General features: G+C 47.2%; 1 protein-coding gene across 1 annotated transcript in view; it reads right to left on the reverse strand.

Moving 5' to 3' along the window:
* LOC311103038 (protein Jade-1-like) overlaps positions 1–21560 on the reverse strand; it is a gene marked incomplete at both ends in the record, with an annotated part of 78317 nt that overhangs the window by 19367 nt on the left and 37390 nt on the right. Inside the window, 3 exons of the mRNA XM_084144530.1 lie at positions 10181–10297; positions 10494–10661; positions 10756–10967. Of these exons, the coding sequence (XP_084000656.1) occupies positions 10181–10297; positions 10494–10661; positions 10756–10967 (497 nt within the window). The remainder of the gene's footprint in view (positions 1–10180; positions 10298–10493; positions 10662–10755; positions 10968–21560) is intronic.

Below are 21560 nucleotides of genomic sequence, written 5' to 3' on the forward strand. Positions count from 1 at the left end.
CAGGCTCCAGTCGGGTTAGGGTTAGGGTTAGGGTCTGTACCTGTATGCAGGCTCCAGTCGGGTTAGGGTTAGGGTTAGGGTCTGTACCTGTATACAGGCTCCGGTCGGGTTAGGGTTAGGGTCTGTACCTGTATGCAGGCTCCAGTCGGGTTAGGGTTAGGGTTAGGGTCTGTACCTGTATACAGGCTCCGGTCGGGTTAGGGTTAGGGTTAGGGTCTGTACCTGTATACAGGCTCCAGTCGGGTTAGGGTTAGGGTCTGTACCTGTATACAGCCTCCAGTCGGGTTAGGGTTAGGGTCTGTACCTGTATACAGGCTCCAGTCGGGTTAGGGTTAGGGTCTGTACCTGTATACAGGCTCCGGTCGGGTTAGGGTTAGGGTCTGTACCTGTATACAGGCTCCGGTCGGGTTAGGGTTAGGGTTAGGGTCTGTACCTGTATACAGGCTCCGGTCGGGTTAGGGTTAGGGTTAGGGTCTGTACCTGTATACAGGCTCCAGTCGGGTTAGGGTCTGTACCTGTATACAGGCTCCAGTCGGGTTAGGGTTAGGGTCTGTACCTGTATGCAGGCTCCAGTCGGGTTAGGGTTAGGGTTAGGGTCTGTACCTGTATGCAGGCTCCGGTCGGGTTAGGGTCTGTACCTGTATACAGGCTCCGGTCGGGTTAGGGTTAGGGTTAGGGTCTGTACCTGTATGCAGGCTCCAGTCGGGTTAGGGTTAGGGTCTGTACCTGTATACAGGCTCCAGTCGGGTTAGGGTTAGGGTCTGTACCTGTATACAGGCTCCAGTCGGGTTAGGGTCTGTACCTGTATGCAGGCTCCAGTCGGGTTAGGGTTAGGGTCTGTACCTGTATACAGGCTCCGGTCGGGTTAGGGTTAGGGTTAGGGTCTGTACCTGTATACAGGCTCCAGTCGGGTTAGGGTTAGGGTCTGTACCTGTATACAGGCTCCAGTTGGGTTAGGGTTAGGGTCTGTACCTGTATCCAGGCTCCGGTCGGGTTAGGGTTAGGGTTAGGGTCTGTACCTGTATACAGGCTCCAGTTGGGTTAGGGTTAGGGTCTGTACCTGTATACAGGCTCCAGTCGGGTTAGGGTCTGTACCTGTATACAGGCTCCAGTCGGGTTAGGGTTAGGGTCTGTACCTGTATGCAGGCTCCAGTCGGGTTAGGGTTAGGGTTAGGGTCTGTACCTGTATGCAGGCTCCGGTCGGGTTAGGGTTAGGGTCTGTACCTGTATACAGGCTCCGGTCGGGTTAGGGTTAGGGTTAGGGTCTGTACCTGTATACAGGCTCCGGTCGGGTTAGGGTTAGGGTTAGGGTCTGTACCTGTATGCAGGCTCCAGTCGGGTTAGGGTTAGGGTCTGTACCTGTATACAGGCTCCGGTCGGGTTAGGGTTAGGGTCTGTACCTGTATACAGGCTCCAGTCGGGTTAGGGTTAGGGTCTGTACCTGTATACAGGCTCCAGTTGGGTTAGGGTTAGGGTCTGTACCTGTATACAGGCTCCGGTCGGGTTAGGGTTAGGGTCTGTACCTGTATACAGGCTCCGGTCGGGTTAGGGTTAGGGTCTGTACCTGTATACAGGCTCCGGTCGGGTTAGGGTTAGGGTCTGTACCTGTATACAGGCTCCGGTCGGGTTAGGGTTAGGGTCTGTACCTGTATACAGGCTCCAGTCGGGTTAGGGTTAGGGTCTGTACCTGTATACAGGCTCCGGTCGGGTTAGGGTCTGTACCTGTATACAGGCTCCAGTCGGGTTAGGGTTAGGGTTAGGGTCTGTACCTGTATACAGGCTCCAGTCGGGTTAGGGTCTGTACCTGTATACAGGCTCCGGTCGGGGTAGGGTTAGGGTCTGTACCTGTATACAGGCTCCAGTCGGGTTAGGGTTAGGGTTAGGGTCTGTACCTGTATACAGGCTCCAGTCGGGTTAGGGTTAGGGTTAGGGTCTTTACCTGTATGCAGGCTCCAGTCGGGTTAGGGTCTGTACCTGTATACAGGCTCCAGTCGGGTTAGGGTTAGGGTTAGGGTCTGTACCTGTATACAGGCTCCAGTCGGGTTAGGGTTAGGGTCTGTACCTGTATGCAGGCTCCAGTCGGGTTAGGGTCTGTACCTGTATACAGGCTCCGGTCGGGGTAGGGTTAGGGTCTGTACCTGTATACAGGCTCCAGTGGGGTTAGGGTTAGGGTTAGGGTCTGTACCTGTATACAGGCTCCGGTCGGGTTAGGGTTAGGGTCTGTACCTGTATGCAGGCTCCGGTCGGGTTAGGGTTAGGGTTAGGGTCTGTACCTGTATGCAGGCTCCAGTCGGGTTAGGGTCTGTACCTGTATACAGGCTCCAGTCGGGTTAGGGTTAGGGTCTGTACCTGTATACAGGCTCCGGTCGGGTTAGGGTTAGGGTTAGGGTCTGTACCTGTATACAGGCTCCAGTCGGGTTAGGGTTAGGGTCTGTACCTGTATGCAGGCTCCGGTCGGGTTAGGGTTAGGGTCTGTACCTGTATACAGGCTCCAGTCGGGTTAGGGTTAGGGTCTGTACCTGTATACAGGCTCCAGTCGGGTTAGGGTTAGGGTCTGTACCTGTATGCAGGCTCCGGTCGGGTTAGGGTTAGGGTTAGGGTCTGTACCTGTATACAGGCTCCAGTCGGGTTAGGGTTAGGGTCTGTACCTGTATACAGGCTCCAGTCGGGTTAGGGTTAGGGTCTGTACCTGTATGCAGGCTCCGGTCGGGTTAAGGTTAGGGTTAGGGTCTGTACCTGTATACAGGCTCCAGTCGGGTTAGGGTTAGGGTCTGTACCTGTATACAGGCTCCGGTCGGGTTAGGGTTAGGGTCTGTACCTGTATACAGGCTCCAGTCGGGTTAGGGTTAGGGTCTGTACCTGTATACAGGCTCCAGTCGGGTTAGGGTTAGGGTCTGTACCTGTATACAGGCTCCAGTCGGGTTAGGGTTAGGGTCTGTACCTGTAAGCAGGCTCCAGTCGGGTTAGGGTTAGGGTCTGTACCTGTATACAGGCTCCGGTCGGGTTAGGGTTAGGGTCTGTACCTGTATGCAGGCTCCGGTCGGGTTAGGGTTAGGGTTAGGGTCTGCACCTGTATACAGGCTCCAGTCGGGTTAGGGTTAGGGTTAGGGTCTGTACCTGTATACAGGCTCCGGTCGGGTTAGGGTTAGGGTCTGTACCTGTATACAGGCTCCGGTCGGGTTAGGGTTAGGGTTAGGGTCTGTACCTGTATGCAGGCTCCGGTCGGGTTAGGGTTAGGGTTAGGGTTAGGGTCTGTACCTGTATGCAGGCTCCGGTCGGGTTAGGGTTAGGGTTAGGGTCTGTACCTGTATACAGGCTCCAGTTGGGTTAGGGTCTGTACCTGTATGCAGGCTCCGGTCGGGTTAGGGTTAGGGTCTGTACCTGTATACAGGCTCCAGTTGGGTTAGGGTTAGGGTCTGTACCTGTATGCAGGCTCCGGTCGGGTTAGGGTTAGGGTCTGTACCTGTATACAGGCTCCAGTCGGGTTAGGGTTAGGGTTAGGGTCTGTACCTGTATACAGGCTCCAGTCGGGTTAGGGTCTGTACCTGTATACAGGCTCCGGTCGGGTTAGGGTTAGGGTTAGGGTCTGTACCTGTATACAGGCTCCAGTCGGGTTAGGGTCTGTACCTGTATACAGGCTCCGGTCGGGTTAGGGTTAGGGTCTGTACCTGTATACAGGCTCCGGTCGGGTTAGGGTTAGGGTCTGTACCTGTATACAGGCTCCAGTCGGGTTAGGGTTAGGGTCTGTACCTGTATACAGGCTCCAGTCGGGTTAGGGTTAGGGTCTGTACCTGTATACAGGCTCCGGTCGGGTTAGGGTTAGGGTCTGTACCTGTATACAGGCTCCGGTCGGGTTAGGGTTAGGGTCTGTACCTGTATGCAGGCTCCGGTTAGGGTTAGGGTTAGGGTCTGTACCTGTATACAGGCTCCGGTTAGGGTTAGGGTCTGTACCTGTATACAGCCTCCAGTCGGGTTAGGGTCTATACCTGTATACAGGCTCCGGTTAGGGTTAGGGTTAGGGTCTGTACCTGTATGCAGGCTCCGGTCGGGTTAGGGTTAGGGTCTGTACCTGTATACAGGCTCCAGTCGGGTTAGGGTCTGTACCTGTATACAGGCTCCGGTCGGGTTAGGGTTAGGGTCTGTACCTGTATACAGGCTCCGGTCGGGTTAGGGTTAGGGTCTGTACCTGTATACAGGCTCCAGTCGGGTTAGGGTTAGGGTCTGTACCTGTATACAGGCTCCAGTCGGGTTAGGGTTAGGGTCTGTACCTGTATACAGGCTCCGGTCGGGTTAGGGTTAGGGTCTGTACCTGTATACAGGCTCCGGTCGGGTTAGGGTTAGGGTCTGTACCTGTATGCAGGCTCCGGTTAGGGTTAGGGTTAGGGTCTGTACCTGTATACAGGCTCCGGTTAGGGTTAGGGTCTGTACCTGTATACAGGCTCCAGTCGGGTTAGGGTTAGGGTTTGTACCTATATACAGGCTCCAGTCGGGTTAGGGTTAGGGTCTGTACCTGTATGCAGGCTCCAGTCGGGTTAGGGTTAGGGTTAGGGTCTGTACCTGTATGCAGGCTCCAGTCGGGTTAGGGTTAGGGTTAGGGTCTGTACCTGTATACAGGCTCCAGTCGGGTTAGGGTTAGGGTCTGTACCTGTATACAGGCTCCAGTCGGGTTAGGGTTAGGGTTAGGGTCTGTACCTGTATGCAGGCTCCAGTCGGGTTAGGGTTAGGGTCTGTACCTGTATGCAGGCTCCAGTCGGGTTAGGGTTAGGGTTAGGGTCTGTACCTGTATGCAGGCTCCAGTCGGGTTAGGGTTAGGGTCTGTACCTGTATGCAGGCTCCGGTCGGGTTAGGGTTAGGGTCTGTACCTGTATGCAGGCTCCGGTCGGGTTAGGGTTAGGGTTAGGGTCTGTACCTGTATGCAGGCTCCGGTCGGGTTAGGGTTAGGGTTAGGGTTAGGGTCTGTACCTGTATACAGGCTCCAGTCGGGTTAGGGTTAGGGTCTGTACCTGTATACAGGCTCCGGTCGGGTTAGGGTTAGGGTCTGTACCTGTATACAGGTTCCGGTCGGGTTAGGGTTAGGGTCTGTACCTGTATGCAGGCTCCGGTTAGGGTTAGGGTTAGGGTTAGGGTTAGGGTCTGTACCTGTATACAGGCTCCGGTTAGGGTTAGGGTTAGGGTCTGTACCTGTATACAGGCTCCAGTCGGGTTAGGGTCTGTACCTGTATACAGGCTCCGGTTAGGGTTAGGGTTAGGGTTAGGGTCTGTACCTGTATACAGGCTCCAGTCGGGTTAGGGTTAGGGTCTGTACCTGTATACAGGCTCCAGTTGGGTTAGGGTTAGGGTCTGTACCTGTATGCAGGCTCCCGTCGGGTTAGGGTTAGGGTCTGTACCTGTATACAGGCTCCAGTCGGGTTAGGGTCTGTACCTGTATACAGGCTCCGGTCGGGTTAGGGTTAGGTTCTGTACCTGTATACAGGCTCCAGTCGGGTTAGGGTCTGTACCTGTATACAGGCTCCGGTCGGGTTAGGGTTAGGGTCTGTACCTGTATACAGGCTCCAGTTGGGTTAGGGTTAGGGTCTGTACCTGTATACAGGCTCCGGTCGGGTTAGGGTTAGGGTCTGTACCTGTATACAGGTTCCGGTCGGGTTAGGGTTAGGGTCTGTACCTGTATGCAGGCTCCGGTTAGGGTTAGGGTTAGGGTTAGGGTCTGTACCTGTATACAGGCTCCGGTTAGGGTTAGGGTTAGGGTCTGTACCTGTATACAGGCTCCAGTCGGGTTAGGGTTAGGGTCTGTACCTGTATACAGCCTCCAGTCGGGTTAGGGTTAGGGTCTGTACCTGTATACAGGCTCCGGTTAGGGTTAGGGTTAGGGTCTGTACCTGTATACAGGCTCCGGTCGGGTTAGGGTTAGGGTCTGTACCTGTATACAGGCTCCAGTCGGGTTAGGGTTAGGGTCTGTACCTGTATACAGGCTCCAGTCGGGTTAGGGTTAGGGTCTGTACCTGTATACAGGCTCCGGTCGGGTTAGGGTTAGGGTCTGTACCTGTATACAGGCTCCGGTCGGGTTAGGGTTAGGGTCTGTACCTGTATGCAGGCTCCGGTTAGGGTTAGGGTTAGGGTTAGGGTCTGTACCTGTATACAGGCTCCGGTTAGGGTTAGGGTTAGGGTCTGTACCTGTATGCAGGCTCCAGTCGGGTTAGGGTTAGGGTTAGGGTCTGTACCTGTATGCAGGCTCCAGTCGGGTTAGGGTTAGGGTCTGTACCTGTATACAGGCTCCAGTCGGGTTAGGGTTAGGGTCTGTACCTGTATACAGGCTCCAGTCGGGTTAGGGTTAGGGTTAGGGTCTGTACCTGTATGCAGGCTCCAGTCGGGTTAGGGTTAGGGTCTGTACCTGTATGCAGGCTCCAGTCGGGTTAGGGTTAGGGTTAGGGTCTGTACCTGTATGCAGGCTCCAGTCGGGTTAGGGTTAGGGTCTGTACCTGTATGCAGGCTCCGGTCGGGTTAGGGTTAGGGTTAGGGTTAGGGTCTGTACCTGTATGCAGGCTCCGGTCGGGTTAGGGTTAGGGTTAGGGTTAGGGTCTGTACCTGTATGCAGGCTCCGGTCGGGTTAGGGTTAGGGTTAGGGTCTGTACCTGTATACAGGCTCCGGTTAGGGTTAGGGTCTGTACCTGTATACAGGCTCCGGTTAGGGTTAGGGTTAGGGTCTGTACCTGTATACAGGCTCCAGTCGGGTTAGGGTTAGGGTTAGGGTTAGGGTCTGTACCTGTATACAGGCTCCGGTTAGGGTTAGGGTCTGTACCTGTATACAGGCTCCAGTCGGGTTAGGGTTAGGGTCTGTACCTGTATACAGGCTCCAGTTGGGTTAGGGTTAGGGTCTGTACCTGTATGCAGGCTCCCGTCGGGTTAGGGTTAGGGTCTGTACCTGTATACAGGCTCCAGTCGGGTTAGGGTCTGTACCTGTATACAGGCTCCGGTCGGGTTAGGGTTAGGTTCTGTACCTGTATACAGGCTCCAGTCGGGTTAGGGTCTGTACCTGTATACAGGCTCCGGTCGGGTTAGGGTTAGGGTCTGTACCTGTATACAGGCTCCAGTTGGGTTAGGGTTAGGGTCTGTACCTGTATACAGGCTCCGGTCGGGTTAGGGTTAGGGTCTGTACCTGTATACAGGTTCCGGTCGGGTTAGGGTTAGGGTCTGTACCTGTATGCAGGCTCCGGTTAGGGTTAGGGTTAGGGTTAGGGTCTGTACCTGTATACAGGCTCCGGTTAGGGTTAGGGTTAGGGTCTGTACCTGTATACAGGCTCCAGTCGGGTTAGGGTTAGGGTCTGTACCTGTATACAGCCTCCAGTCGGGTTAGGGTTAGGGTCTGTACCTGTATACAGGCTCCGGTTAGGGTTAGGGTTAGGGTCTGTACCTGTATACAGGCTCCGGTCGGGTTAGGGTTAGGGTCTGTACCTGTATACAGGCTCCAGTCGGGTTAGGGTTAGGGTCTGTACCTGTATACAGGCTCCAGTCGGGTTAGGGTTAGGGTCTGTACCTGTATACAGGCTCCGGTCGGGTTAGGGTTAGGGTCTGTACCTGTATACAGGCTCCGGTCGGGTTAGGGTTAGGGTCTGTACCTGTATGCAGGCTCCGGTTAGGGTTAGGGTTAGGGTCTGTACCTGTATACAGGCTCCGGTTAGGGTTAGGGTTAGGGTCTGTACCTGTATGCAGGCTCCAGTCGGGTTAGGGTTAGGGTTAGGGTCTGTACCTGTATGCAGGCTCCAGTCGGGTTAGGGTTAGGGTCTGTACCTGTATACAGGCTCCAGTCGGGTTAGGGTTAGGGTCTGTACCTGTATACAGGCTCCAGTCGGGTTAGGGTTAGGGTTAGGGTCTGTACCTGTATGCAGGCTCCAGTCGGGTTAGGGTTAGGGTCTGTACCTGTATGCAGGCTCCAGTCGGGTTAGGGTTAGGGTTAGGGTCTGTACCTGTATGCAGGCTCCAGTCGGGTTAGGGTTAGGGTCTGTACCTGTATGCAGGCTCCGGTCGGGTTAGGGTTAGGGTTAGGGTTAGGGTCTGTACCTGTATGCAGGCTCCGGTCGGGTTAGGGTTAGGGTTAGGGTTAGGGTCTGTACCTGTATGCAGGCTCCGGTCGGGTTAGGGTTAGGGTTAGGGTCTGTACCTGTATACAGGCTCCGGTTAGGGTTAGGGTCTGTACCTGTATACAGGCTCCGGTTAGGGTTAGGGTTAGGGTCTGTACCTGTATACAGGCTCCAGTCGGGTTAGGGTTAGGGTTAGGGTTAGGGTCTGTACCTGTATACAGGCTCCGGTTAGGGTTAGGGTCTGTACCTGTATACAGGCTCCAGTCGGGTTAGGGTTAGGGTTAGGGTTAGGGTCTGTACCTGTATACAGGCTCCAGTCGGGTTAGGGTTAGGGTTAGGGTCTGTACCTGTATACAGGCTCCGGTTAGGGTTAGGGTTAGGGTCTGTACCTGTATACAGGCTCCAGTCGGGTTAGGGTTAGGGTCTGTACCTGTATGCAGGCTCCGGTCGGGTTAGGGTTAGGGTTAGGGTTAGGGTCTGTACCTGTATACAGGCTCCGGTCGGGTTAGGGTTAGGGTCTGTACCTGTATACAGGCTCCAGTCTGGTTAGGGTTAGGGTTAGGGTTAGGGTCTGTACCTGTATACAGGCTCCAGTTGGGTTAGGGTTAGGGTCTGTACCTGTATGCAGGCTCCGGTCGGGTTAGGGTTAGGGTTAGGGTTAGGGTCTGTACCTGTATGCAGGCTCCGGTCGGGTTAGGGTTAGGGTTAGGGTCTGTACCTGTATGCAGGCTCCGGTCGGGTTAGGGTTAGGGTCTGTACCTGTATACAGGCTCCGGTCGGGTTAGGGTTAGGGTCTGTACCTGTATGCAGGCTCCAGTTGGGTTAGGGTTAGGGTTAGGGTCTGTACCTGTATACAGGCTCCAGTTGGGTTAGGGTTAGGGTTAGGGTCTGTACCTGTATACAGGCTCCAGTCGGGTTAGGGTTAGGGTTAGGGTTAGGGTCTGTACCTGTATACAGGCTCCGGTCGGGTTAGGGTTAGGGTTAGGGTCTGTACCTGTATGCAGGCTCCGGTCGGGTTAGGGTTAGGGTTAGGGTTAGGGTCTGTACCTGTATACAGGCTCCGGTCGGGTTAGGGTTAGGGTCTGTACCTGTATACAGGCTCCAGTCTGGTTAGGGTTAGGGTTAGGGTCTGTACCTGTATACAGGCTCCAGTTGGGTTAGGGTTAGGGTCTGTACCTGTATGCAGGCTCCGGTCGGGTTAGGGTTAGGGTTAGGGTCTGTACCTGTATGCAGGCTCCGGTCGGGTTAGGGTTAGGGTTAGGGTTAGGGTCTGTACCTGTATGCAGGCTCCGGTCGGGTTAGGGTTAGGGTTAGGGTTAGGGTCTGTACCTGTATGCAGGCTCCGGTCGGGTTAGGGTTAGGGTCTGTACCTGTATACAGGCTCCGGTCGGGTTAGGGTTAGGGTCTGTACCTGTATGCAGGCTCCAGTTGGGTTAGGGTTAGGGTTAGGGTCTGTACCTGTATACAGGCTCCAGTTGGGTTAGGGTTAGGGTCTGTACCTGTATACAGGCTCCAGTCGGGTTAGGGTTAGGGTTAGGGTTAGGGTCTGTACCTGTATACAGGCTCCAGTTGGGTTAGGGTTAGGGTTAGGGTCTGTACCTGTATACAGGCTCCAGTCGGGTTAGGGTTAGGGTTAGGGTTAGGGTCTGTACCTGTATACAGGCTCCAGTCGGGTTAGGGTTAGGGTCTGTACCTGTATACAGGCTCCAGTCTGGTTAGGGTTAGGGTTAGGGTCTGTACCTGTATACAGGCTCCAGTCGGGTTAGGGTTAGGGTTAGGGTTAGGGTTAGGGTCTGTACCTGTATACAGGCTCCAGTTGGGTTAGGGTTAGGGTCTGTACCTGTATACAGGCTCCAGTCGGGTTAGGGTTAGGGTTAGGGTTAGGGTCTGTACCTGTATACAGGCTCCAGTCTGGTTAGGGTTAGGGTTAGGGTTAGGGTCTGTACCTGTATACAGGCTCCGGTCGGGTTAGGGTTAGGGTTAGGGTTAGGGTTAGGGTCTGTACCTGTATACAGGCTCCAGTTGGGTTAGGGTTAGGGTTAGGGTCTGTACCTGTATACAGGCTCCAGTCGGGTTAGGGTTAGGGTTAGGGTTAGGGTCTGTACCTGTATACAGGCTCCAGTTGGGTCTTTACAGAGACAGCAGGTCAGAGCCCATCTGTTACTGGGGATGTGGGACATGTTGGTGATCGGCTCCATCTTCTCTGGGTTCCCAATGCTCACCTACGCAGACCAGGGGTCACATTATCTTTCACAAATCTGCAGTTTCACAATACAGACCCAGGCCAACTATGTTTTTTGTTTACATAAATGACAACAGAAGATCAACACTTTTGTTAATTTACTTCTGTGTGGAAGCTAACTTCCAATAAGCAGGGGTAAGGGTAAGGGTTAAGGGTTGGGGTTCAGGGGTCATCACCTCGGGGATCCACAGGGCACAGCTGACGTGGACCCACTTGGTTCCGCTGCGGGTGGGCTTCATGGCCCCGCCCTTCTTGGGGCAGACTTGGCATTTGGGCGAGATGCAGAGAGCACAGGTCTGACACAGCCAGCTACCCTTTGGTACCTTCAGAATCCCATAACACACCTGGAAAACACAGAACATGCCCAGACAGTTTGGCCATTAAAGAGCATCATTATGAGCAATATTAAAAACGGTGGAAATAAAACAAAAGCCATACCTGGTGAACACAGACGTTGCACTTGTCACAGAACACCATCTCACTGTTGTCCTCGCTGTCAGGTGACCGACAGACGTCACACACAACGTCCTCGTCGTACTCCATGCCAAGCCCCCCCTCAGTTGTTATGGCATGGCTCCTTCTGTCATAGCAACACCGCCCAAACTCCTCCATCGCTCTCTCCATGGTGGTCTCGTCCAGCACAGCCATGCCTGGAGAACAGTAAACAGTATTATAGTACAGTCTAGACTAACCCCTAACCCTCTCTCCATGATGGTCTATTATATATATTATAGTACAGTCTAGACTAACCCCTAACCCTCTCTCCATGATGGTCTATTATAGTACAGTCTAGACTAACCCCTAACCCTCTCTCCATGATGGTCTATTATATATATTATAGTCCAGTCTATACTAACCCCTAACCCTCTCTCCATGATGGTCTATTATATATATATTATAGTACAGTCTAGACTAACCCCTAACCCTCTCTCCATGATGGTCTATTATAGTACAGTCTAGACTAACCCCTAACCCTCTCTCCATGATGGTCTATTATATATATTATAGTACAGTCTAGACTAACCCCTAACCCTCTCTCCATGATGGTCTATTATAGTACAGTCTAGACTAACCCCTAACCCTCTCTCCATGGTGGTCTATTATATATATTATAGTACAGTCTAGACTAACCCCTAACCCTCTCTCCATGGTCTATTATAGTACAGTCTAGACTAACCCCTAACCCTCTCTCCATGGTGGTCTATTATATATATTATAGTACAGTCTAGACTAACCCCTAACCCTCTCTCCATGGTCTATTATAGTACAGTCTAGACTAACCCCTAACCCTCTCTCCATGGTGGTCTATTATATATATTATAGTACAGTCTAGACTAACCCCTAACCCTCTCTCCATGATGGTCTATTATATATATTATAGTCCAGTCTAGACTAACCCCTAACCCTCTCTCCATGATGGTCTATTATAGTCCAGTCTAGACTAACCCCTAACCCTCTCTCCATGATGGTCTATTATATATATTATAGTCCAGTCTAGACTAACCCCTAACCCTCTCTCCATGGTGGTCTATTATAGTACAGTCTAGACTAACCCCTAACCCTCTCTCCATGATGGTCTATTATAGTACACAGTCTAGACTAACCCCTAACCCTCTCTCCATGGTGGTCTATTATATATATTATAGTACAGTCTAGACTAACCCCTAACCCTCTCTCCATGATGGTCTATTATATATATATTATAGTACAGTCTAGACTAACCCCTAACCCTCTCTCCATGATGGTCTATTATAGTCCAGTCTAGACTAACCCCTAACCCTCTCTCCATGATGGTCTATTATATATATTATAGTCCAGTCTAGACTAACCCCTAACCCTCTCTCCATGGTGGTCTATTATATATATTATAGTCCAGTCTAGACTAACCCCTAACCCTCTCTCCATGATGGTCTATTATAGTACAGTCTAGACTAACCCCTAACCCTCTCTCCATGGTGGTCTATTATAGTACAGTCTAGACTAACCCCTAACCCTCTCTCCATGATGGTCTATTATAGTACAGTCTAGACTAACCCCTAACCCTCTCTCCATGATGGTCTATTATATATATTATAGTCCAGTCTAGACTAACCCCTAACCCTCTCTCCATGATGGTCTATTATATATATTATAGTACAGTCTAGACTAACCCCTAACCCTCTCTCCATGGTGGTCTATTATATATATTATAGTCCAGTCTAGACTAACCCCTAACCCTCTCTCCATGATGGTCTATTATATATATTATAGTCCAGTCTAGACTAACCCCTAACCCTCTCTCCATGATGGTCTATTATATATATTATAGTACAGTCTAGACTAACCCCTAACCCTCTCTCCATGATGGTCTATTATATATATTATAGTCCAGTCTAGACTAACCCCTAACCCTCTCTCCATGATGGTCTATTATAGTACAGTCTAGACTAACCCCTAACCCTCTCTCCATGGTGGTCTATTATATATATTATAGTCCAGTCTAGACTAACCCCTAACCCTCTCTCCATGATGGTCTATTATAGTACAGTCTAGACTAACCCCTAACCCTCTCTCCATGGTGGTCTATTATATATATTATAGTACAGTCTAGACTAACCCCTAACCCTCTCTCCATGATGGTATATTATAGTACAGTCTAGACTAACCCCTAACCCTCTCTCCATGATGGTCTATTATAGTCCAGTCTAGACTAACCCCTAACCCTCTCTCCATGATGGTCTATTATATATATTATAGTACAGTCTAGACTAACCCCTAACCCTCTCTCCATGATGGTCTATTATATATATTATAGTCCAGTCTAGACTAACCCCTAACCCTCTCTCCATGATGGTCTATTATAGTCCAGTCTAGACTAACCCCTAACCCTCTCTCCATGGTGGTCTATTATATATATTATAGTCCAGTCTAGACTAACCCCTAACCCTCTCTCCATGATGGTCTATTATAGTACAGTCTAGACTAACCCCTAACCCTCTCTCCATGATGGTCTATTATATATATTATAGTACAGTCTAGACTAACCCCTAACCCTCTCTCCATGATGGTCTATTATATATATTATAGTCCAGTCTAGACTAACCCCTAACCCTCTCTCCATGGTGGTCTATTATATATATTATAGTCCAGTCTAGACTAACCCCTAACCCTCTCTCCATGATGGTCTATTATAGTACAGTCTAGACTAACCCCTAACCCTCTCTCCATGATGGTCTATTATAGTACAGTCTAGACTAACCCCTAACCCTCTCTCCATGATGGTCTATTATAGTACAGTCTAGACTAACCCCTAACCCTCTCTCCATGGTGGTCTATTATATATATTATAGTACAGTCTAGACTAACCCCTAACCCTCTCTCCATGGTGGTCTATTATATATATTATAGTACAGTCTAGACTAACCCCTAACCCTCTCTCCATGGTGGTCTATTATATATATTATAGTACAGTCTAGACTAACCCCTAACCCTCTCTCCATGATGGTCTATTATAGTACAGTCTAGACTAACCCCTAACCCTCTCTCCATGGTGGTCTATTATAGTACAGTCTAGACTAACCCCTAACCCTCTCTCCATGATGGTCTATTATAGTCCAGTCTAGACTAACCCCTAACCCTCTCTCCATGATGGTCTATTATAGTCCAGTCTAGACTAACCCCTAACCCTCTCTCCATGATGGTCTATTATATATATATTATAGTCCAGTCTAGACTAACCCCTAACCCTCTCTCCATGGTGGTCTATTATATATATTATAGTCCAGTCTAGACTAACCCCTAACCCTCTCTCCATGGTGGTCTATTATATATATTATAGTCCAGTCTAGACTAACCCCTAACCCTCTCTCCATGATGGTCTATTATAGTACAGTCTAGACTAACCCCTAACCCTCTCTCCATGGTGGTCTATTATATATATTATAGTACAGTCTAGACTAACCCCTAACCCTCTCTCCATGGTGGTCTATTATATATATTATAGTACAGTCTAGACTAACCCCTAACCCTCTCTCCATGATGGTCTATTATAGTACAGTCTAGACTAACCCCTAACCCTCTCTCCATGGTGGTCTATTATAGTACAGTCTAGACTAACCCCTAACCCTCTCTCCATGGTGGTCTATTATAGTACCGTCTAGACTAACCCCTAACCCTCTCTCCATGAAGGTCTATTATATATATTATAGTACAGTCTAGACTAACCCCTAACCCTCTCTCCATGATGGTCTATTATATATATTATAGTACAGTCTAGACTAACCCCTAACCCTCTCTCCATGATGGTCTATTATATATATTATAGCCCAGTCTAGACTAACCCCTAACCCTCTCTCCATGGTGGTCTATTATAGTACAGTCTAGACTAACCCCTAACCCTCTCTCCATGGTGGTCTATTATAGTACAGTCTAGACTAACCCCTAACCCTCTCTCCATGGTGGTCTATTATAGTACAGTCTAGACTAACCCCTAACCCTCTCTCCATGGTGGTCTATTATAGTACAGTCTAGACTAACCCCTAACCCTCTCTCCATGATGGTCTATTATATATATTATAGTCCAGTCTAGACTAACCCCTAACCCTCTCTCCATGGTGGTCTATTATATATATTATAGTACAGTCTAGACTAACCCCTAACCCTCTCTCCATGATGGTCTATTATAGTACAGTCTAGACTAACCCCTAACCCTCTCTCCATGGTGGTCTATTATATATATTATAGTCCAGTCTATACTAACCCCTAACCCTCTCTCCATGATGGTCTATTATATATATTATAGTACAGTCTAGACTAACCCCTAACCCTCTCTCCATGATGGTCTATTATATATATTATAGTCCAGTCTAGACTAACCCCTAACCCTCTCTCCATGGTGGTCTATTATAGTACAGTCTAGACTAACCCCTAACCCTCTCTCCATGATGGTCTATTATAGTACAGTCTAGACTAACCCCTAACCCTCTCTCCATGGTGGTCTATTATATATATTATAGTCCAGTCTATACTAACCCCTAACCCTCTCTCCATGATGGTCTATTATATATATTATAGTACAGTCTAGACTAACCCCTAACCCTCTCTCCATGATGGTCTATTATAGTACAGTCTAGACTAACCCCTAACCCTCTCTCCATGGTGGTCTATTATATATATTATAGTCCAGTCTATACTAACCCCTAACCCTCTCTCCATGGTGGTCTATTATATATATTATAGTACAGTCTAGACTAACCCCTAACCCTCTCTCCATGGTGGTCTATTATATATATTATAGTACAGTCTAGACTAACCCCTAACCCTCTCTCCATGGTGGTCTATTATATATATTATAGTCCAGTCTAGACTAACCCCTAACCCTCTCTCCATGGTGGTCTATTATATATATTATAGTACAGTCTAGACTAACCCCTAACCCTCTCTCCATGGTGGTCTATTATATATATTATAGTACAGTCTAGACTAACCCCTAACCCTCTCTCCATGATGGTCTATTATATATATTATAGTCCAGTCTAGACTAACCCCTAACCCTCTCTCCATGATGGTCTATTATATATATTATAGTACAGTCTAGACTAACCCCTAACCCTCTCTCCATGGTGGTATATTATATATATTATAGTCCAGTCTAGACTAACCCCTAACCCTCTCTCCATGGTGGTCTATTATATATATTATAGTCCAGTCTAGACTAACCCCTAACCCTCTCTCCATGGTGGTCTATTATATATATTATAGTACAGTCTAGACTAACCCCTAACCCTCTCTCCATGGTGGTACATTATAGTCCAGTCTAGACTAACCCCTAACCCTCTCTCCATGGTGGTCTATTATAGTCCAGTCTAGACTAACCCCTAACCCTCTCTCCATGATGGTCTATTATAGTACAGTCTAGACTAACCCCTAACCCTCTCTCCATGATGGTCTATTATAGTACAGTCTAGACTAACCCCTAACCCTCTCTCCATGATGGTCTATTATATATATTATAGTCCAGTCTAGACTAACCCCTAACCCTCTCTCCATGATGGTCTATTATATATATTATAGTCCAGTCTAGACTAACCCCTAACCCTCTCTCCATGATGGTCTATTATAGTACAGTCTAGACTAACCCCTAACCCTCTCTCCATGGTGGTCTATTATATATATTATAGTACAGTCTAGACTAACCCCTAACCCTCTCTCCATGGTGGTCTATTATATATATTATAGTACAGTCTAGACTAACCCCTAACCCTCTCTCCATGATGGTCTATTATATATATATTATAGTACAGTCTAGACTAACCCCTAACCCTCTCTCCATGATGGTCTATTATAGTACAGTCTAGACTAACCCCTAACCCTCTCTCCATGGTGGTCTATTATATATATTATAGTCCAGTCTAGACTAACCCCTAACCCTCTCTCCATGGTGGTCTATTATATATATATTATAGTCCAGTCTAGACTAACCCCTAACCCTCTCTCCATGGTGGTCTATTATATATATTATAGTACAGTCTAGACTAACCCCTAACCCTCTCTCCATGATGGTCTATTATAGTACAGTCTAGACTAACCCCTAACCCTCTCTCCATGGTGGTCTATTATATATATATTATAGTACAGTCTAGACTAACCCCTAACCCTCTCTCCATGGTGGTCTATTATATATATTATAGTCCAGTCTAGACTAACCCCTAACCCTCTCTCCATGATGGTCTATTATAGTACAGTCTAGACTAACCCCTAACCCTCTCTCCATGGTGGTCTATTATATATATTATAGTCCAGTCTATACTAACCCCTAACCCTCTCTCCATGATGGTCTATTATATATATTATAGTACAGTCTAGACTAACCCCTAACCCTCTCTCCATGGTGGTCTATTATATATATTATAGTACAGTCTAGACTAACCCCTAACCCTCTCTCCATGGTGGTATATTATAGTCCAGTCTAGACTAACCCCTAACCCTCTCTCCATGGTGGTCTATTATAGTACAGTCTAGACTAACCCCTAACCCTCTCTCCATGATGGTCTATTATATATATTATAGTACAGTCTAGACTAACCCCTAACCCTCTCTCCATGATGGTCTATTATATATATTATAGTCCAGTCTAGACTAACCCCTAACCCTCTCTCCATGATGGTCTATTATATATATTATAGTCCAGTCTAGACTAACCCCTAACCCTCTCTCCATGATGGTCTATTATATATATTATAGTCCAGTCTAGACTAACCCCTAACCCTCTCTCCATGATGGTCTATTATATATATTATAGTACAGTCTAGACTAACCCCTAACCCTCTCTCCATGGTGGTCTATTATAGTACAGTCTAGACTAACCCCTAACCCTCTCTCCATGGTGGTCTATTATATATATTATAGTACAGTCTAGACTAACCCCTAACCCTCTCTCCATGGTGGTCTATTATAGTACAGTCTAGACTAACCCCTAACCCTCTCTCCATGGTGGTCTATTATAGTACAGTCTAGACTAACCCCTAACCCTCTCTCCATGGTGGTCTATTATATATATTATAGTACAGTCTAGACTAACCCCTAACCCTCTCTCCATGGTGGTCTATTATAGTACAGTCTAGACTAACCCCTAACCCTCTCTCCATGGTGGTCTATTATAGTCCAGTCTAGACTAACCCCTAACCCTCTCTCCATGGTGGTCTATTATATATATTATAGTACAGTCTAGACTAACCCCTAACCCTCTCTCCATGGTGGTTTATTATAGTACAGTCTAGACTAACCCCTAACCCTCTCTCCATGATGGTCTATTATATATATTATAGTCCAGTCTAGACTAACCCCTAACCCTCTCTCCATGATGGTCTATTATATATATTATAGTCCAGTCTAGACTAACCCCTAACCCTCTCTCCATGATGGTCTATTATATATATTATAGTCCAGTCTAGACTAACCCCTAACCCTCTCTCCATGGTGGTCTATTATATATATTATAGTCCAGTCTAGACTAACCCCTAACCCTCTCTCCATGGTGGTCTATTATAGTACAGTCTAGACTAACCCCTAACCCTCTCTCCATGGTGGTCTATTATATATATTATAGTCCAGTCTAGACTAACCCCTAACCCTCTCTCCATGATGGTCTATTATATATATATTATAGTACAGTCTAGACTAACCCCTAACCCTCTCTCCATGATGGTCTATTATATATATTATAGTCCAGTCTAGACTAACCCCTAACCCTCTCTCCATGGTGGTCTATTATATATATTATAGTACAGTCTAGACTAACCCCTAACCCTCTCTCCATGGTGGTCTATTATAGTACAGTCTAGACTAACCCCTAACCCTCTCTCCATGGTGGTCTATTATATATATTATAGTACAGTCTAGACTAACCCCTAACCCTCTCTCCATGGTGGTCTATTATAGTACAGTCTAGACTAACCCCTAACCCTCTCTCCATGGTGGTCTATTATAGTACAGTCTAGACTAACCCCTAACCCTCTCTCCATGGTGGTCTATTATATATATTATAGTACAGTCTAGACTAACCCCTAACCCTCTCTCCATGGTGGTCTATTATAGTACAGTCTAGACTAACCCCTAACCCTCTCTCCATGGTGGTCTATTATAGTCCAGTCTAGACTAACCCCTAACCCTCTCTCCATGGTGGTCTATTATATATATTATAGTACAGTCTAGACTAACCCCTAACCCTCTCTCCATGGTGGCTTATTATAGTACAGTCTAGACTAACCCCTAACCCTCTCTCCATGATGGTCTATTATATATATTATAGTCCAGTCTAGACTAACCCCTAACCCTCTCTCCATGATGGTCTATTATATATATTATAGTCCAGTCTAGACTAACCCCTAACCCTCTCTCCATGATGGTCTATTATATATATTATAGTCCAGTCTAGACTAACCCCTAACCCTCTCTCCATGGTGGTCTATTATATATATTATAGTCCAGTCTAGACTAACCCCTAACCCTCTCTCCATGGTGGTCTATTATAGTACAGTCTAGACTAACCCCTAACCCTCTCTCCATGGTGGTCTATTATATATATTATAGTCCAGTCTAGACTAACCCCTAACCCTCTCTCCATGATGGTCTATTATATATATATTATAGTACAGTCTAGACTAACCCCTAACCCTCTCTCCATGATGGTCTATTATATATATTATAGTCCAGTCTAGACTAACCCCTAACCCTCTCTCCATGATGGTCTATTATATATATTATAGTACAGTCTAGACTAACCCCTAACCCTCTCTCCATGATGGTCTATTATATATATTATAGTACAGTCTAGACTAACCCCTAACCCTCTCTCCATGATGGTCTATTATATATATTATAGTCCAGTCTAGACTAACCCCTAACCCTCTCTCCATGATGGTCTATTATATATATTATAGTACAGTCTAGACTAACCCCTAACCCTCTCTCCATGGTGGTCTATTATAGTACAGTCTAGACTAACCCCTAACCCTCTCTCCATGGTGGTCTATTATAGTACAGTCTAGACTAACCCCTAACCCTCTCTCCATGATGGTCTATTATATATATTATAGTACAGTCTAGACTAACCCCTAACCCTCTCTCCATGGTGGTCAATTATAGTACAGTCTAGACTAACCCCTAACCCTCTCTCCATGGTGGTCTATTATAGTGCAGTCTAGACTAACCCCTAACCCTCTCTCCATGGTGGTCTATTATATATATTATAGTACAGTCTAGACTAACCCCTAACCCTCTCTCCATGGTGGTCTATTATAGTACAGTCTAGACTAACCCCTAACCCTCTCTCCATGGTGGTCTATTATAGTCCAGTCTAGACTAACCCCTAACCCTCTCTCCATGGTGGTCTATTATATATATTATAGTACAGTCTAGACTAACCCCTAACCCTCTCTCCATGGTGGTCTATTATAGTACAGTCTAGACTAACCCCTAACCCTCTCTCCATGATGGTCTATTATATATATTATAGTCCAGTCTAGACTAACCCCTAACCCTCTCTCCATGATGGTCTATTATATATATTATAGTCCAGTCTAGACTAACCCCTAACCCTCTCTCCATGATGGTCTATTATATATATTATAGTCCAGTCTAGACTAACCCCTAACCCTCTCTCCATGGTGGTCTATTATATATATTATAGTCCAGTCTAGACTAACCCCTAACCCTCTCTCCATGGTGGTCTATTATAGTACAGTCTAGACTAACCCCTAACCCTCTCTCCATGGTGGTCTATTATATATATTATAGTCCAGTCTAGACTAACCCCTAACCCTCTCTCCATGATGGTCTATTATATATATATTATAGTACAGTCTAGACTAACCCCTAACCCTCTCTCCATGATGGTCTATTATATATATTATAGTCCAGTCTAGACTAACCCCTAACCCTCTCTCCATGATGGTCTATTATATATATTATAGTACAGTCTAGACTAACCCCTAACCCTCTCTCCATGATGGTCTATTATATATATTATAGTACAGTCTAGACTAACCCCTAACCCTCTCTCCATGATGGTCTATTATATATATTATAGTCCAGTCTAGACTAACCCCTAACCCTCTCTCCATGATGGTCTATTATATATATTATAGTACAGTCTAGACTAACCCCTAACCCTCTCTCCATGGTGGTCTATTATAGTACAGTCTAGACTAACCCCTAACCCTCTCTCCATGATGGTCTATTATATATATTATAGTACAGTCTAGACTAACCCCTAACCCTCTCTCCATGGTGGTCTATTATATATATTATAGTCCAGTCTAGACTAACCCCTAACCCTCTCTCCATGATGGTCTATTATAGTACAGTCTAGACTAACCCCTAACCCTCTCTCCATGATGGTGTATTATATATATTATAGTCCAGTCTAGACTAACCCCTAACCCTCTCTCCATGATGGTATATTATAGTACAGTCTAGACTAACCCCTAACCCTCTCTCCATGATGGTCTATTATATATATTATAGTACAGTCTAGACTAACCCCTAACCCTCTCTCCATGATGGTCTATTATAGTACAGTCTAGACTAACCCCTAACCCTCTCTCCATGGTGGTCTATTATAGTACAGTCTAGACTAACCCCTAACCCTCTCTCCATGATGGTCTATTATATATATTATAGTACAGTCTAGACTAACCCCTAACCCTCTCTCCATGATGGTCTATTATATATATTATAGTACAGTTTAGACTAAACCCTAACCC

This window comes from Coregonus lavaretus, assembly GCF_964263955.1.
Source record: "Coregonus lavaretus genome assembly, chromosome: 27".
In the NCBI taxonomy this organism is placed as follows: Eukaryota; Metazoa; Chordata; class Actinopteri; order Salmoniformes; family Salmonidae; genus Coregonus; species Coregonus lavaretus.